General features: G+C 42.5%; 1 protein-coding gene across 1 annotated transcript; it reads right to left on the bottom strand.

Annotated features, from left to right (window-relative positions):
- Window positions 1-181: 181 nt before the first annotated feature.
- Window positions 182-18,111, bottom strand: DDX21 (DExD-box helicase 21). The gene is made up of 17 exons (XM_083148946.1): window positions 17,953-18,111; window positions 15,803-15,934; window positions 15,464-15,673; window positions 15,084-15,209; window positions 13,689-13,764; window positions 12,624-12,802; window positions 12,257-12,374; window positions 10,835-11,020; window positions 9,460-9,605; window positions 7,843-7,992; window positions 7,138-7,299; window positions 6,340-6,459; window positions 5,631-5,704; window positions 2,999-3,158; window positions 1,843-1,977; window positions 1,129-1,173; window positions 182-540 (listed from the first exon to the last, which is right to left on the bottom strand). Exons 1-17 carry the CDS (start codon window positions 18,004-18,006, stop codon window positions 334-336), a joined length of 2,280 nt encoding a protein of 759 aa, XP_083005072.1. The 5' UTR covers window positions 18,007-18,111; the 3' UTR covers window positions 182-333.
- Window positions 18,112-18,665: the final 554 nt, after the last annotated feature.

The raw sequence follows: 18,665 nt of genomic DNA, 5'->3' as shown, positions 1-18,665 counted from the left end.
AAGCAGTGTGTCACAGCAGAGGTTGGAAAATGCTGGTCTTTACATTGGAACCTCTCAACAAGTCCTGTTTGCCATCATCACTACAATGCAAGCACTGGAAGTAATGTTCTACAGTTGGTAAATACAGGATTGTAAAAGGCCAGTAAATATTTAACAAATGTTAAGGCAAGAACACAATGTATTCCACTAATAGGCTTTTAATAATGGTAGGAATATACAGGTCAATTGGGCATAAAAATAGAAGTGGCAGTTTTAGCAATTCATGTCCTCAATGTAAAACTCAAGGTGCAATGCAGGTCCCCGCAAGTTGGAAAGTTAAATTGTTGAAGTCTCTTAGCGCCCCCTTCGAGGTCCACCACGTCTGTTCCCCCCTCTCTGTGATGAATTCCTGTTGCGTCTATCAAATGATCGTCCTCCTCCCCGTCCTCTGCCTCCGAACCCCCTCCCACGTGAGTTATCTGCATCTCTCCTGGATTCTTGAAGTTCTGGTAATTCAGTTGCCACTGTGAGCTGGAAGCGTCTTGAGTTGTCCCAGGTTTGCTGAAAGTATGAAATGCTGTATGAAACCGACTGCCATAATATGTACAGTAAGTCCTTCCTAGGTATACACAGTACTGTATTCTCAAGGCTTCCTTAACTAGAACTAACTCCTGATGCCGAAAGGATAAATCACAGCCAGAATTAAAATTCATTATTTTAACATTTGGTTACTTTTATTTCACACAATGGTTGATATCCAATTACCCCCGTTAAAACATCGGACGCGGGAAAAGAAAAATCCCCTCAATGTTCCGCCGATGTCTTATCAGGCTATTTTATTCTATTGCCGTGACTTCTCAAATACTCATTGAGCTAGACGAACCAAATTAGAAGGTATAGATGTATCCACATCCATCTCCTCAATGCGCATGGATGGCGCAACTAGTATGTCCGCAAATGGGATAAAGTACATACACGCACCCCATTCATTTCTATGGGCGGCCTAACAGATATGCCGCGATGCAGCATAGGTGAACATGGCTATATATGTAGTGCCCCACCAAATACAGTCAGAGGTGACTATTGAATGAGTTTTACATCTGTGCATTATTAATTCAAGCCAAGAAAAGGATATATATATATACTTACTTGTAAAGTCTTCAGTGTTTCTAGGGCAACATCAAAACACACCCCCTGTAAGACAGCAAAGCTATATAAATGATCCATTGCTATACATGTCTTGCATTAGACTCCCAGCACGGGCACTACAGGTAGTTGCTGGGTCGTACATTTCCTAACTTTTACAAGTACTGACTTGTGTCAAGGCAGTGGTTCCCAACCTCAGTCCTTAAGGCACCCTAAAGCCGTGTACACAGGGCAGCGATAGGGGCTGATATTGCTGGGAATATGGTCGCTGGCGACCATATTGCCAGTGATGGGTGTGTGCCCTGGCGATAATTGCCGGGTGCGCGCTCCCATTTTCAGCCCAGTTCTAATCGCTTGTCACAGAAGCTTGCTCCAGCAACCAGCCGATTACCTCTGTGGCACCGCCGGCAGAGGTTCCCTTTCATCAGCGACCATCTCTGGTCGCCGATGAAAAGGGGGCATTGAGCGATATATCGCTTGGTGATATATTGTCCGGTAATATATCGCCCCGTGTGTACGCACCTTAACAGACCAGGTGGTTATATCAGACTGATTGAGGTACTAAATAAGCCACCTGTGCTCAAGCATGGATCTCTTTAAAACCTGGATTGCTAGGGTACCTTGAGGACAGAATTTGGACATGGCAGGCTCATGCAGAAGTCACTTAAAACCATCAAACAGATGATATTTGTCTGTAACTACTATACATTGGCTTACCTTGGAATCCTTCAGAAGGCACATCCTGTGAATCTGTGAATCAAATTCTTCTCCCATTTGCTCTTTAATTGAACGCCAGACATAGGTTAGTGAATGGATGGCGATTGAACTCCGTAAGAGTATGGTTACATAGCCCTACAGTGGGGGTGCAGGGAAATTTATATGTAAGCCACAGACTGTACCAAAATAGAGTAAAGCAATCTCAAAACATGTATTTAATGAGAAAAACTAGTTTGGTGGTTTAACAATTCCAGATGTATTATCTATTAGAAGTTTTGACTATGCAATTTCCCTTTAACCCTTTGAGTGCCAACATCTGAGGGATGCATGGTGCGACTGCAGGGAAACAAATTATTAGGTTAACGCGGCAGCATCTGCATCTTCTGATGAGCAGCTGAAACTTCATGGACTGAGGCACAGATAGCCAAATACGTACATGTAGGGAATAGACAGGATCAATGAGTTTCAAAGAGTGGAAAAAAACACCACAATGGGGGGACATTACTGGGTAGGAACGTGGCTGGACACTCACCATCCCCCTGGCATAAGGGATGTTTGCACACTTTATATATAAAGATTCTACAAATATAGATATGTAAGGGCAGCCTTGCTTTGTGGTTATTTTTATAACAGCAGCCTTAGGTTGTCACTTATATTTAAAACAAAAATGAGGTGTGACCAAGTACAAATAATGGGAATTAAAGTACTAAAATGGTTGTAGGGAGCAAATGTTTGCCACCATTTACGTTTCTATCTGAATTCACAAACCCGTGTACAAGACTGCTATAAACTGATCATCGCAGTAACAGCACAAGGGTTTCCATAAAAGACTTAACCATTCCACCATCAGGGATAACTGAACCCAAGATCCTTTTAGACATAATGGGGCAGATGTATTAAGCCTTAACAGGAGATAAATGCAAGGGTGATAAAGGAGAGATAAACGTCCGGCCAATCAGCTCCTTACTGACTTTTTTGAAACCCAGCCTGTAACATGGCAGTTCGCAGGTGATTGGCTGGACGTTTATCTCTCCTTATCACCCTTGCATTTATCTCTTGTTAAGGCTTAATACATCTGCCCCAGTATTCCTTCTTAAAAATCTATACAGTGTTTGTGCTACCAATAAATGCATTAGCACAATAAGAATTGACTTACCGGATCCATGTTCAGAAGTGATCTTTGTTTGAGTGATGAGGCTCCAGAAATATGGGCCAATGCTGCTGCTAAGGCATTCACAGCGCCCTTCTTCTCAATCAGCTCTTCTGCATACACTTTGAAATGTTCAAGGACATCAATTGGGACAGAGTCCAATGACCTGAAAACCAAGGAGCCTGATCAGTATATACTGGGAATGAATGTATATCCCTTCAGAACATAATTACCTGGTGTAAGGGATCAGTCAGAAATCAGATGGATGTTTGTCTGCACAATTCCACTATATGCCCACACATCAATTTTTCTTATAGCTAGAACTACCACCACATTTTAAATTGAACTTACTTTTGCAAACGTCAGAGATATAAATGTATTACCATGGTATTGGTCTCCATATAAGAAACTTTGTGGGAAGAATAAAGCAACTCCCACCTGGCACACTAGTCAAGACATCTTTCGCTACTTACTGCTACATCACTCTTGTAGTAACATTTCCTTAAGCCCACTCCTAGTTATCTCTTCGTTTAGTGTAAAAGGTGGGCAGATTTTAGTGTAAAACACACAGGTAGATTTTTCATAGCCTACTTGCTGAGTGATACAGGCAAGGGAAATCGCCCGTGAGCTTCCAGGAGGCTAGATCGCCCATACACACATAGTAGTGTGTGTATGGGCGATCTGTGCTAACCAGTGTTATCTGGTTGGAACACTGGCAATTTGACTAGATCTTGACTACATGTAGTCAAGATCTGAGCCGGCGATGCCGACAGTGCATTGCTATCGTTATGGGGGTATACACACAGAGCAATCCTTGCTTAATTTCTAAGTGACCTAGACAGATTGATGAGAAAACCGGCTATGTGCCCCATGTGTTTGCCCTTTAAGCTATGTAACTGCCACTGGGTATGGAACTGCAATTCCTGCTAGATATATGGGATTAGCCAGAGATTCCTAGAGTATGTAGGGAAATTAATAAATCAAATGCTCATGAAACCCAGCATGAATGCAGAATACAATAATTGTGTTCATTCTAGAATTACTTTCAAAACCCCTGTTCTTTCTTGCTGGGGGTGTAAATTTCTGTTGTAGTGCTTTTAACAGTCTGATCTGTATTTCAGTAGAAAAATACAGTCAAAACTGTGCTAGAAGCACCACAGCAGAGTGTGACACCCCAGGCAGGAAAGAGGAACTGCACAGATTTGGAAAGGTGTAGGCTGCTAGACCAACCATTACAATAGGCAGTAAAGTATTACAGATGTGCCCTCATACACCAATCTCGTTTGTGCCACGTGGCATGGGGCATCTGGTACATTTCCCATGTGGTATACTTATTCCTTCTCTGTGCTACATTTGTGTTTTAGGGCCTGATTCAGAGTTGATTGCAAAGGCGAAAAGAGCAGAGAGATTTGGATGGGGCATGTTGAAACTGAAATCTAAACTGCAGTGTATAAATAAAGCAGCCAGTATTTACCTTGCACAGAAACAATATAACCCACCCAAACATAACGCTCTCTGCATGCTACATTTGCCACATAGTGCCGCCCATTGGAGAAAGATTTTGCATTTGTGATAAACACTGAATCAGGCCCTTAGTTTAAAAATATAGCGTAGCAGGTACTTCAGGTCAGTTACAGGACTTGGCATAAAGTCACAGACTGAGCACAGTGATGCCTGGCATGGCTCACTTGTACTACTTTATCCTCAATTTCACATCTGCATTCACTTATAGTGTACTAGGTATTTAGGATTATGGTTTAGACTCAGCTGAGTTCAAGAATCTAAACCGTAATCATTTACTAAACTAGGTTTCTGTTTTGTGATACATAAATGTTATTGTGCAAACCAGCGAGTCCCAAAATCTGTCTTCAAAGCACCCTACCCATATTAGTTTTAAGGATATTCATGCTTGAGTACAGATGTTATAATTAAATGGACTGAGGTATTTATTAAATCACACCTGTGCTCAAGCAGATATAATTTTAGGGGTCAATGTTAAGGGGGATATTCAATCTCCGGCGAGCACCTCCCACCGGGGAGATGCCCGCCGGGCCCTATTCAATGCTGTCTTCCCTGACAGCATTGAGCAGGGTATCTCGGCAGAACGAGCCCAACATCACTAGCTGTCGGGCTCGTTCTGCCGAGAACAGCCAGGAAGTGACGAGCTGCCGGCTGCAGCTCGCCACTTCCCGGCCGCAACTCGCGGCCACGCCCCCTTTTCGCTCCCCGGCAGGCGGGACATTGAATCCCGCCTGCGTGTTCTCAGTCGAGCTGACCGAGAACGGGACTGCTGTGACCCTGACATTGAATACCGCCCTAAGTGTTCAGAGCTTTATGGGGCAGAGAACAATTGTGAGAATCCCGGCAGCACCTGTGAGTACATTGCACAGAACAGGATTGACCCCCTTTACACCTGGATTGTTAGAGTGCCTCAGAGACAGAATCTGGGAACCTCTGGTGTTTTGATGGCGCCATAAGTTTCAAGAGTCTCAACTTTCAATACGCAAAAGTATTTAACACAACCAACCGCCCATCTGCTGAAACTCAGTATGCCCTTTTAAGAAGAAGGACTAAAAGAAAGCCACATGCACTGCTAATTACAATCGTCACCTCTTTGTAAACGAAAAAATAAAATTACTTGATGGCGTCAGCACTGGATGATTTGGCGACGTTCAAGGTTGATGGGATGCCAACTTTTTTGAAGGTGATTCCCTAAAGCAAACCATAGAAAAAAAATTATTGGTGTAAAAAAAAACCCCTCTGATTATATTGCGCACACACACACAAAGGCTGACTCACAATCACTCAGTTTGAACAGAATTCGCATGTGCAAACCCTGGCACCTAACGGCTTCGGCACGTTACACACTCACGGGACAGTTCGGTGGGGAGAGGGCCGGGGGTGGAAACGGAACTGTTCAGCATTTTATAAGCGTCTCCATGGAAACACGGGAAGGCAGATGGGGCGATGCCAGGTCAGCACCCGCCCTGTCTTCAGTGATTTGCGGTGGAAATATCAGTCAGTTCAGACTGATTTCTCCTACTAGCAGCCGCATGCGAGGGGATGTGTTAGCGAACACATCCCCTTGCATGGTACGAAGGGGATTCCTCACTGGGCTGGGGGTTCGGCTGGCGTCTCAGCGCTCGGTAGCCAGCTGTTTTCGATGCTGAACGAGCCAAGCAGAATCAGGCCCACAAATTCCATGACATGTAATACCATGTGAAAAAAAATGCATACTAAGGAATCATAAACACAACCCTGCCAAATGCATATCTCAATATTAACATTAGGTCCACATTCATCACTGTAATAATCCTTAGTGCTACCATTCTCAGCACACTACCTACCGTGCTCCGCTCAACGTTCTGTAGATAATATCGGTCTCTGGGTTCATAGAGAGAGATGCAGACTCCTGTGCGGCCAGCTCTACCGGTGCGGCCTGAACGATGGACATAAGCATCTGCTTCCTGTAGGCAACATAACATTTATCTGTAGCATAATTACCAAATCATATTGCGGTTAGCTCTGTCTATATCGCTTGGCCAGGTTATTTTGGAATATAGGCTGCTCTGAAGGGATCTAGATTTACAAGAACTACCTGGGAATTTCAATCACAACAGGCAGGTATTCATTAAAAAGGCCTTTCCAATATTAGCAGTGTTCTGGACATGCAATAATGCTCTGTATTATGTAGCCTTCTGAATTCATATTTACAAAATTACAGTCAGTTAGATTGTAGTGAAATTAATGGGAGTATTCAATCCCCCACCGCCATTTCCGATGTGGGAAATAGCAACTGGTACCTAATTCAATACTGTCTTTCCTGATAGCATTGAAGAGGCATCTCTGCAAAATGAGCCCAGCATTAAGAGTAGTCGGGCTCATTTTGCCGAGAATGGCAGTGGATTGTCAAGCTCACGGCCGGATCCCAACAATCCACGTCCGTTTCTTGCCCCCTCTTCAGCGCTCAGACATTGACTCCCGCCTGACGATTATTAGTCTAGCAGCGCGAGAACGGGCAGAGTCACAGTTATCGGGATGTCCACAAAGTTGTGACTCGGGATTGAATATCCCACTAAAGGTTGAAAGAAAATCAAGATGAAGCACTAAATCATAAAACAATACAAAACATGCAAGAGTCTTACCCTTGGGGCAGAAAACAGCACAACCAGGTCGACTTCTGGAATGTCTAGACCTCGAGCAGCCACGTTTGTTGCAATAAGAACTCCAAATGTCCCATTTCTGAAGCCTTTCAAAATGATTTCACGCTCCTTTTGTTGAAGGTCTCCATGTAAAGCTTTGGCAGACTGAAATGTAAGATATACTTTACATTTTCTATTTTTCTTTAAACACGACCGTACTGCAGGTTTAGTTTTTGAACCATTTTTCAAGCAGATTTCTGGGAAACTAACAGAACCCATGATCTGCACACAGAGGGGTTGAGATGCTCATTTCTCTTTTCAGAGAACATGAGGCACGTTACAAATACAAGCAAGCATAGCCAATCATTGGAAACTAAAACTGCCAATCACAAGCCTGCTTGCACTGACAGGAGCAAATCGTAACTCAGCCCTCACACAACAGACACAGAGAGCACTCTGCAGACACTGCTCAGACAAAAAAAAAACTTGCCCGAACAATGACAATTTTAAATATACACTGAAATATTTTAGTTACATGGTAAACCAACATACCATATCCAATAAAAGTTTGACATGCCGCTGGATACAAGCCTCGTCTACCCACAATTTCGATTTTTCATTGTACATTAATTTATCACCACAGCATGTTTATTTATGCCATTACAGATATTAGTAATAGCCATTTCAGAAAACACAATAAAAACAAACCTGTTTTATGGCATTATTTGTTGATAACTCGTGAGCTTCTAATTTGGAGTCACAAAAGACGATTGTTTTGCCGTGATTTCCACTGTACACCTGAATAACATCACCAAGGACAACTGCTTTCTGGAATCTGTTGCACTCAATGGCCAAATGCTACAAAAAGAAGAATACATAGGATTACTATCACCGTCATAAATGCAAATATGAAAGGTCACTGGCATATCAACAAATCATTGACTTCATTTTGCCAGTGAGCATATTCAATAGTGACTTAGTCTCAGACAGACATTGCTCTTAAAAAGGGATTTGCGCCTGTCCTTCTCCATTAACTACCAATACTAGTTTGCAATTAAATATTAAAAACAACCCCAACTATGTCTTTATTGGAAAGTTTGACTTTCTTATGGAATTCATATTTATACACAAAATTGGGAACCCATGTCTACAGTGCAACATTACATTTTAGGATAAAAAGCAAATGTCAAATTACTGACAAATTTATTTTTTAAAAATACGCCGTAGCAGCTTTTCAAATAGGTTAACGATTTAGTCGGCTACATACACAGGAGTATCAAGCAGACATACAGATGCTCAAGTACCATTAAATAGCCCCCCTCTTGGCATGCTGGGTGATACATCTATCTTGTCATCTTTGTTGATGCTGCAAACCTGTTTATCTTGAGTGGGGAGCATCCATGTTTTCGCATGCTTCCAACCCAAAGGTGTAGGTTGGACTAAAACCCAAACCATAGTCATTGAGGAAAATGGCTTCCTTTCTATATTCCTCAAGAAAAGAGAATATTGGACAGAACTGTTGAATCTGTAACATTTAGTGCGTGTCTCTACCCAACATCTGGTGGTTTCCGAATTCAGCAGCTGCGGGAAGAATGTGACATGACCTGCACAGGAACTAGTTCTCCTAGCAGAGGACTCCCTCATGGCCACCATAGAAGGCCAAGAGGTAATCCAATCTATGCACTTCATAGGTAAATGTAAAAATAGATTTTTGGGGCCCCGAGTATGCGCAGAGTAATAAGGCCGCCTTCTCCTTCAGTAGACTTAAGGTGACAATACACCTACACATTTCTCAGATCTGGCTGGTTGGAACAAAAATCTGGTAATATATGAATGACAGTTTGCCAGCATTTCCAAGCAAATGGCCAACTGTCATTTGCTCTCATCCGTAACCAGGTTTTTGTTCCAACCAGCCAGATCTGACAATAAATCTGTAGGTGTATGGCCACCATTACAGTTTGAAAGCAGGAATTATAAAGGCTCTGACTGATGGAATTTAGGAGACCAAAAAACTGAGACTTGGGGAGGAGGAGCCTGGGCTGCACACCAAGAATTTTTAACTCCTTGGTGCCCTGTCGCTGAAGCTCCACCCACACCCGACTGTTCCAGTGACCACCATGGATTTGTATGCAAGAAAAAGAATGATTAATTTAAAAAACAACAGCCTTTGTGAAAGGAGGAAAGAATACCTACAAGGCCAGGACCTCAGCTCTAAAGCTCTTCTGTTCTGAAGAAAACAAATCAGGACCAACCACTGCAGCTCTACCCACCCTCCCTGGAACAATCACAGCCAAGAGTCAGACATGCTGATGCAAAAGGACCAACCTCTACAGTGACTGCTGCCTTCTGACTACGGTGTCCAACAAGATCAATCTTTTCATAGCTTGGTTTCATGTATTTTTTAGCAATATTGTACATCCAATCTGGGCAAGTTGCAGAAAACAGAAGAGTCTGTGGATTCTCCTCAGGTTCTTAAGAAAAAACAAACATAATTATTTAAAAACTCAGTACAAGTATAATATATAAACAAAACGTACATAGCCATTTGAAAAGTCACATCAAAATGTGCTTTTTTTATATATTTGTTCAATTATTACAGGGCTGCCGAGAGAAAGCTGCTCTGCCTACAGGAGAGTATATTGTGGCTACTTTCTGTAGATAACATCCAAAATCAGCATCTTTAAAATAAAATCAATACTGAATCTGCAGAAATGTGTAAGTGTATGAAACCTGAACTATCAAGGATCCAATAGATTAGATAGACTATTCCAAACATCTGCTTAAGGGCCTGTGTCACGCTGCCAAAGAGGCACTCGCCTATCTGGGAGAACATGTCCCATTACCTGGAATATGCTTGCGTGCACCAGTTTAAACTTTACAAATTACCGAAACAGTACAGAAATGGTCTACTTAAATGGAAGCCATCATCTTTTGTGGACATCACAGATGACCAAAAAGTTATCCATCCTGCATACCTTATGTGATCTACAGACATAGCCCTGATAATGACCATGTAAAGAAATTCCTCTTCTTCAGGAGACTTACCAATACTAAGCTCTAATCAGAACATTGAGATTGAGAATACGGTCACTTAAAAACACTACGGGATCACTCATGCAAACATTTAGTATTTATGCTCAATATAGTTAATGAGTGATACTGTGCATCATTTACATTACGTAGGTTGATTTTGGCTTTGTAGCCAATGACCTGCATGTTCAGGGGTTTCCAGTGATGTCACTGAACTATATTGTTACATGTTTAAGTGCTATATCGTTCACTGCCAATACCGTTAATGATATCAGTGGTGCCGTGGGTCGTCTAGTGTGAACAGGCCTTTCTAGCCACAAGTCTTCCACAGCTGATGATAAATCCTTGCTGAAATTAATCTTCCTATCCCAGTCTGAATCTCAGCCATGAGCTAATCCTTGGTGATGATAGGTCTCCCGTCATAACAGGAGCAGAACCGGATAGCCCCCGCTAACGCCAACAGCCGAGTGAAGGAGACCGGACGTGGGACTAACATGTCTAACATGTTCGGAAGCCGCAGCAGAAGAGAACCACAGCTGGGCTAAAAACAAGTTGCATTTACAATCAACCTGGGAAGTCCTATATTTTCACACAGTTTTAAAGTTCTGACATTAGATCATCAATACTCAAAAATGTAATTAAATCATTAAATAGTCTGTGTCTAACATACCGGCTTTGTAACGGACAGATAAAATATGCTCAACTTGTTCGGCAAACCCCATGTCAAACATCATGTCCACCTCATCTAGGACCACGTGTTTCAGAGTGGTAAGATCCAGACGATGGTTCTCGATGTGATCTCTTACACGACCAGGTGTTCCAACTAGAATATCTATGCCACTATTTACGGCAGATACTGGAGAGGGAGAAACAGATTGTATAACGTGTAATTACGCTAATATTTCAGCAAGGAGAACACAAATACATGATAAGGTCAGTGAGAGCCAAACACAGAACAAAACACACAGCAAGCACGTTCATGAGGTATGGTTAGTCCTTTTACTGATCAATGTTGGAGGCACCAGGACTATAAAAAAAGAAACCTTCAATAAACCCAAAAAGATTTCAGTTGCTAATAACAACACAGCATAGCCAGAACATTTTGCTTTTGTTAAACATTCAAGCAAATCAATTTAAGACTATTGGGCTGATGTACTAAGCCTTGAGAGAGATAAGGTCCCAAGCCCCTTACTGTCATTTTACAGGAGTTTGAAAAATAGTTGGTAGTTTATTGCTAACCGCTTTATCACTCTAGCATCTACCCCTATGTGTATTTACAATGCAATATATACCAATTCACAGAGAACATCTAATGTTCCATACACAATATAAGTCTACCATATTAACAGTTAAGCCAGGGCCGTAACTAGGGGGGGCTAGGGGGTCACGTGCACCGGGCGCTGGAGGGTGGGGGCGGTAGTGTGAGGTCCCGGCCATGGGCAGCAGGGGTCCAGGGACTGGTGGGTTAACGCTGGCTCCTACCGGGGACGGGCAGCAGGGGTCCGGGGACTGGTGGGTTAACTCCGGCTCCTACTAGCGCTGCCGGGCGGTGGGCGGGAAGCAGGTTATGAAAAGACTTGCCGGACGCTGATTGGCTGAATTCAGCCAATCAGCGTCAGGCAAGTCTTTTCAAAGTCATCGGCGCGTCCTGCCGCCAGGCAGATAGCGATAGGAGATGGAGTGAGTGAAAGGACTAGTGTAGCGGCAGCTTTCACATACACAGCCGCTCGCTATTTGCCTGGCGGCGGGAAGCGCTGATGATTTTGAAAAGACTTGCCGGACGCTGATTGGTTGAATTCAGCCAATCAGCGTCCGGCAAGTCTTTTCAAAGTCTGCTTCCCGCCCACCAGCGCTAGGAGCCGGAGTTAACCTTCTCCAGTCCCCAAGGCAGTAATTTGGTGACTGCCGACCCGGGCGCCGAAACACCTAGTTTCGGCCCTGGTTAAGCATGTGGTGCCTAAATATTTTTGCCAAAGTTAGTCAGTTAAGTAGTCAGACCAGCTTCAGAAAGCTGTGTTATTAAATGCACTCATCTACACACGTTATTTAGGAGACTATTGTAATTATTGTACGGAAATACAGTAATACTCACATTGCGGCTGGTATGGCGTTCCTCCATAGAAAACATAGGTCTTTAGCCTTTTAGAGAGGCTGCAAACTTCATTTTTTATTTGAATGGCCAACTCTCTAGTGGGAGTAAGAATCAGCACCTGAAAGAAGAAACCCTCTTATATTAGTCTACAGATACAGCAGCTTGAACCACACAAGTCGAAATACAAGGAAAAAAATAATAATAATAAGGGATTATGGACAGATTGCTGTGAAAAAATAGATCCTTGCCCCCAAATTGTAATAAGGGTGCTTGATTTAGCATAACCCAAATCTAATTTTCACTGAAGCCTGTAGAAAAGTAAAAATCATAGCGCTAGACAGTAATAGGAAGTTAGGGAGACTTGTACCTTGGGTGCTCTTCCATGTGCCAAAGGACTTTTATCTTCATTTAACTTTTCAATTAAAGGAATTGCAAAGGAGAAGGTCTTCCCTGTACCAGTACGAGCCTGGACAACCACATCTTTACCGCCATAAACGGTGTCGAAGGTTTTGAACTGAATCGGGAACAGATAAGAAACTCCTTTCGCTGTATAAACATGGACAAAATACAATGATAAATCGCATTCATCAAGTATACACTTTCAGAGAACAATGTCACTTTTTTTTTACACTTTACTGAGGAATTACATTTGAGCAACGTAAAGAGAAGGCACAAATATGAATACCAAAAAGGTATAGGTCGGGCATTTTTAAGAGGTGAAATCTTTAACAGATACTAGAAATAGGGATAGTCAGTGCCTTAAATAGTACAAATAGCAGATAAAGTAGCTCTGAATAAACCAATAAGAGACTCATAAAATAATTCAGTGTTTGAGAATTATAAAAATGTAAAAAAAAATTAATACACTTGGATTAAGTCACCAAATAATATAGGCAGTTAGCGCCAGTACATTTAAAATGAAGCCGTTCTTATAAAGGCCTCGATATAGGCCACTACAAACATGCTTATTGGTCCGATTGCTGTCGCTACATATCTGGGCCAGTCCAATTTATGACCATCCACTTGCTTAGCATACTTAGTGCATAGACCTGTTCCAGCCGATACGGACTCTCACACATTGCCGCAATAGTTAAGGACTCTGTCCGCATGCTTCCATTCAAGGAAGTACAGTACTCCTCCAGCAATGAAATTAAGGAAAATATCCCTTTATGGGAACACATATACTTTACAAAGAACTAATACAAGTATCAAATTGGACATTGTTGCTTATACGGAAATTTATATTAATAGTTTCAATTTAAACGTACTGATGATTTCAGACCTTATTGCTATAATATGCAGTGAATAATTCTACTAAGTCAGTTTAAGATGTTTTAACTAGACAAGAGGGAGAACACACATTTACTATGAGAATGATCTGGGCCCCAAAAACAGACAACCTATGTCCATAGAAATAAAGTAAAGATTTCACCTTTTAGATTTGCAACAGTCTCCTTTCCGATAGGAAATTTAGAAAAATCGCCTTGAATTTTCTCCAACCTAGTTTCCTGCAAGATCGAAAAAAAAAAAAAAAAAGAAAAAAAAAAAATCCTTTTTAGGCCAATGCGGTTTCAAATATTTTTATTAATGCCACATCACTTGTATAATTCATTAACCGCTGCTGCACTTGCACGTCTCAGAAACCTCACAATGTATGAGACAGAGGTTGAATCTCTCCTTAAACACAACCTTTAAGCCCCGTACAACCTTTAAGCCCCGTAAAAATGCCAGCGCCCCTCAGTGACTGTTCTTTTTGTATAAATAAATACAAACACAGCCATGTCAATTTAGTTAAGTTTAATTATTGCACCAAAAAAACAAACAGTCACTGTGATACGGATATTTTGAGGACCTTTCACAGCAACGTTGGCACTCAGTGTTAAGACAATAAATGCCCCCCATTCATAAATAAACATTCCAAAATAATGGATAATGAAACTTATCTGGTCATTGTATAGTTAATTTAGCAATTACTTTGCATTGAAGAAAGTGAATAAAAGATTTTTTGGTACTTGTGAGTTATCTGGACGCCCGATTTTTTGATTGTATGCCTTAAGTTAAGGCATACAATCAGATGCGATGCAATATCGCATCGCATCGCATGCGACCATCGGATGCGATGACCCGATTTTTCCATAGGAATCAATGTTAAAATGGACTGAGTCCATTTTAACATGGAATTCAATGGGAAAAAGGGGTCCTTTTCATACCCCTACTATCCAAGTGGGCATGGAGTTGGATATAAACCTGTGGCGAGCGTAGCGAGCCACCGAGCCCGAAGCGTGGCGAGCGAAGCGAGCCCCGCGAGGGGACGGTATTCCGTGTCCCCTCGCGGGGCTCGCCACGCTTCGGGCTCGGTGGCTCGCTACGCTCGCCACAGGTTTATATCCAACTCCATGCCCACTTGGATAGTAGGGGTATGAAAAGGACCCCTTTTTCCCATTGAATTCCATGTTAAAATGGACTCAGTCCATTTTAACATTGATTCCTATGGAAAAATCGGGTCATTGCATCACATCCGATGGTCGCATGCGATGCGATGTCCCGATCCGACCCGATTTAGAAATCGGGCGTCCGGATAACTCACAAGTACCGATTTTTTTTAAATAAATATATTTTAGCCTGGTACAAATCATACCACTGTAGATGTAGTTACCATATTATATTTACACTTCATTATTATACTTTAAGTAAATCAAATTACATTCTTCATGATAGCTCTCCGCTCAGGTCAGTAGTAAGCGGAGTAGCAGAAAGCAAATCATTCATACAACTAATAGTAAAAGGGGACAACTCAACAATCTACATTGTGGGGTGACTCTCGTACCTCATCCTCGGTTACAGCTTCCGGGGTCACCTCATCGATTTCAGTGGCCATTTTCATTTTCTTTTTTGCGGGTGCATCAGTATCTTCCTTTTTTTTGTTTTTCGCTGCTTTGGTTTTTTTACCACTCTATAAAAAAAAAAAAAAAAAAAGCGTGCAAATACATAAACACACAAACAAAAAAGTTATGTTAACTTTTGTGTATAGGACATTTCCACTACCTGGAAATGTCTGTGTCCGAGAACAAGCAGCTAGAGCACCATGCAAATCAGAGTAACAGAAGATGGGAAACGGGACCTGACAGAGCAGAGGGAGGTGCAATATACTAGGAACTGATCCTTCAGGTTGGTTGCAGCAAGAATCCTTAACAACAACAAAATTACCTTTTTGCCATTGACCTGAGGTTCAGGTTCAGCTTCAGCCACATCTGGCTCTATTTCTGACTCTTCTTGAACCTTTTGCTTTTTCTTCTTTACTTTCTTAAGTTTTGGAGCCTCTGCTTCTTCTTCTTGCTCCTCATTACATTGCTCATCTGCTTCAGAAGAACTTTCTTTTTCTACAGGCTTCTTTTTTTTCTTCAGTTTCGGTGTCTTCTATCATAGAAAGTGACACAAATTATTTATTGAAATCTATAACAATTATTATAAAAGTCAGCATGCAATCTGGGGGTCCCTAATGGACATATTATAACAAGCCCATAACAGACAGCAGCGTACACGTACTTGATCGTTGTTATTAGAATCTTCGTTCACCTGTCCGTTGAATTTAGATACTTGCTCAATAGAAAGTTCTTCTGCTTCCCCATTTTGGATTTTTCTCTTAGTCTTCTTGGGTGTTGGAGTTTCGGATAATTTCTGCGATAGAACACATACAACCACACATCACAATGGTTTAGCTAGTCAAAGGGGGTGACATTCCAAGAACTGTGATAGAACTAAACATACACATTTTCTTACATAACATGTACCGTTGTTTTTTTGTTTGCAATGAAACACGACCTTGCACCTTGTACACTTGGGCCCCTTAGAACAGTTACACCCCTTTTACAGTTACACCCCTTTTACACCAAGGCAAAAGGGTGGAACACAGGGAGGACCTGGGTGTGGGGCAGTGTAAACGAGTATGCCGGGTCAAAAATCCCAGCTCCCATTTACAGCAATGAGGAAGCCCAACCTACGGACTGTAGTAAGTATGGCAGATGGGCAGGTGGAGCACACAGCCTCCGTGGTGGTCTACTGTACTGTGCAGACAGCAGCGGAGGCAGGGGAGAGGTGAATGGATACCTGTGTGCAACATCTATTCACCTCACATGGGGGGGGGGGGGGGGAGGGGGAGCCTAGCGGTGCACGAAGGGAGCTTACCTTGGTGCTGGGCTTGCCCCCAGCGCAGCAATCAGCGGTCCCTATGGGGCGATGATGATGTCATCTCCAAGTGACACCCCTGTTTACACTGTGGGTCGGTAGTGTGTACAGAAAAAAATCCCGAATCAGATCCGTATTTGAACCTTGTTCCAAATACCGGGTCGGATCCGGGATTTTGTTGTAAACAGGGGTATTATTTATCCGACTGGACATTATTTTCTATACACATACAGTAGCAATTTTATCTAAAGTAAATAGTTATACCAAGAGCAGTAGCCTACATAGCTGTGATGTCACCACTGTAGGCTGCCCCAACCCCATTTTACCACTGTAAATAAAAACAAAGCCAAAAGATTTTGAAGAATACCCACAAATAGTATTCCTGAAACACCAATAGTAATGAACCAATTCAATTATGTGCGATGTTATCATACCCGCAAGGGAGTACAACTGTATGAAGCACATAGGGCCATATATAGTTTAAGCATATAAAAGGATTAAAAAAAAAAAAAAAAAAAGTGATAAAAGGAGCCAGTCAATCAGCGTCTAAATGTCATTTTACAGGCTGGGTTTGAAAAATGACAGGCACGAGCCGATTGGCTGGTTGTTTAACACTCTCCACTTTATCACTCTCCACTTTATCACAGCTTGATACATCTGGCCTTTTGTTCGCAGCCCTTTGTACATATATCTAATTCCAGGGGAGATAGTTCTGCTGCCATTGCAACAACAACTTGCTTCAAAGTGTCTGCTGCCATTGCAACAACAACTTGCTTCAAAGTGACACCTTAATTATGAGAACGCACCCAGAACGTTTGACCTCTATGTCCAACACTATACACAGTGAAGCCCTATACGGAAGTGCTAGTTCCCTCTGCTACTTAGGTGCTGGATAATAACTAGTGGACCTTTCTGGTGCCTAATTTTTTTAATCTATTTAATTTACACTAAAAATACAAATATTGCTAAAAAAAAGGAAGCAATCTAGAAATGGACAAACTAAAGCAATCAACGCGTGTTCAATTTGCTATATGAAGTCATCATAACACAGCATTTCTTATCAATAACAGACAAATCACCAATAACATCACCAACATCGGTGAGAGCATAATTGTTCTATGTCCAGCTGCATGGCTTTCTCTACAAGATTATAAAGTTTCTATTAACCAAACATAACAGCAACCCAATTACCGTCAATGAGGAACCAAAATAAATCTGAATGTGTAACTTGCTAAGTTTTACTCTCTCCCAATGAACGTCTGATAATATAATATTAATATATTTAGAGGATGTATGTGTGAGCATGACATTCTGCATCGGTTTCCGTAGAACTACAAGTCTCAGCACCTCCACCAACCTAACGCAACTAATAAGCGCTAGGTCTCTCCGCACAGCTGGAGGATCCCATGTGGCCGGCCCACAACACAGTGATGTAACCGGGACAGAGGCGACGGTAAAGAGGCATTTATAGCAACATTTTAGGGCTCCCGGGGCCCTCCCCACTCTCCCACCTTCTTCTTGCCGGTTCCGCTCTCCATGTCTTCGTTGTGATGTATTCCGGGCATTAATAATCCGCTGTGTAACAGTCCGACACCCAAGAGAGGGGGATTTGCAGATGGCCACGCTGTGAGATCAGCGTGAGAAAGGAAGAGGAAGCGCACGTCCCACGCAGGAGGCTGTGCACACGGTGACGCGATACGCGCGCGACTCCAAGCACGCCCAGCACATCGTGCGGCTCAGCAGCAGCGGCAGAGGCAGTATATGGCCTTTAGGCGGCCTGTAGGTGGCGCTACTGCTCGCGAACTACTGCACACTGCACAGGATGAAGGAGGCAACGAAAAGAAGGCTTGCTGCTGCTGTCGCTATCGCTGTTGCTTTGCTTCTGCCTCTGTGGCTGATGCTCTCCGCCACTCGCGGAGAGTCTTAACCCCTGCAGGGAGCTTTCAGGGAGCCGGAAGCAGCCAGAGAGATTAAAGTCTCCCTGGCTGCTCCAGAGGACTGTGGAGGGGAGGGGGGCTCTCCAGGACCCAGGCTGCACCCCCCTATAGCCAGCAGGGGACCCAGTATTCACTGCACCCGTTTGTGCATAGTTACATTCGGGTGCAGTGAATATATGAATATCTAATGAGCGGCTCGAGCGCTCCGGCCCCCTGCTGGCTGCACTGTGTAAAAAAAAAAAAAAAAATTAAAAAAAATATTTTTTTTTAAATTAAATATATATTCA

The sequence above is a fragment of the Crinia signifera genome, chromosome 6 (assembly GCF_055691185.1).
Source record: "Crinia signifera chromosome 6, ASM5569118v1, whole genome shotgun sequence".
Taxonomy (NCBI): Eukaryota; Metazoa; Chordata; class Amphibia; order Anura; family Myobatrachidae; genus Crinia; species Crinia signifera.
The sequence above is the reverse complement of the archived record's forward strand: the minus strand, read 5'-3'. Positions and strand labels throughout refer to the sequence as shown.

What these genes read in the sequence shown, in the direction of transcription:
- DDX21 (XM_083148946.1), bottom strand. Translation starts at nt 18,006, where the DNA reads ATGCCCGGAATACATCACAACGAAGACATGGAGAGCGGAACCGGCAAG. An exon ending in AGGCAGCAGTCACTGTAGAG is followed by an intron (nt 7,993 to 9,459) that starts GTTGGTCCTTTT and finishes TTCTTTTTGTAG; the next exon opens with CATTTGGCCATTGAGTGCAA. An exon ending in AAACACTGAAGACTTTACAA is followed by an intron (nt 541 to 1,128) that starts GTAAGTATATAT and finishes TCATACTTTCAG; the next exon opens with CAAACCTGGGACAACTCAAG.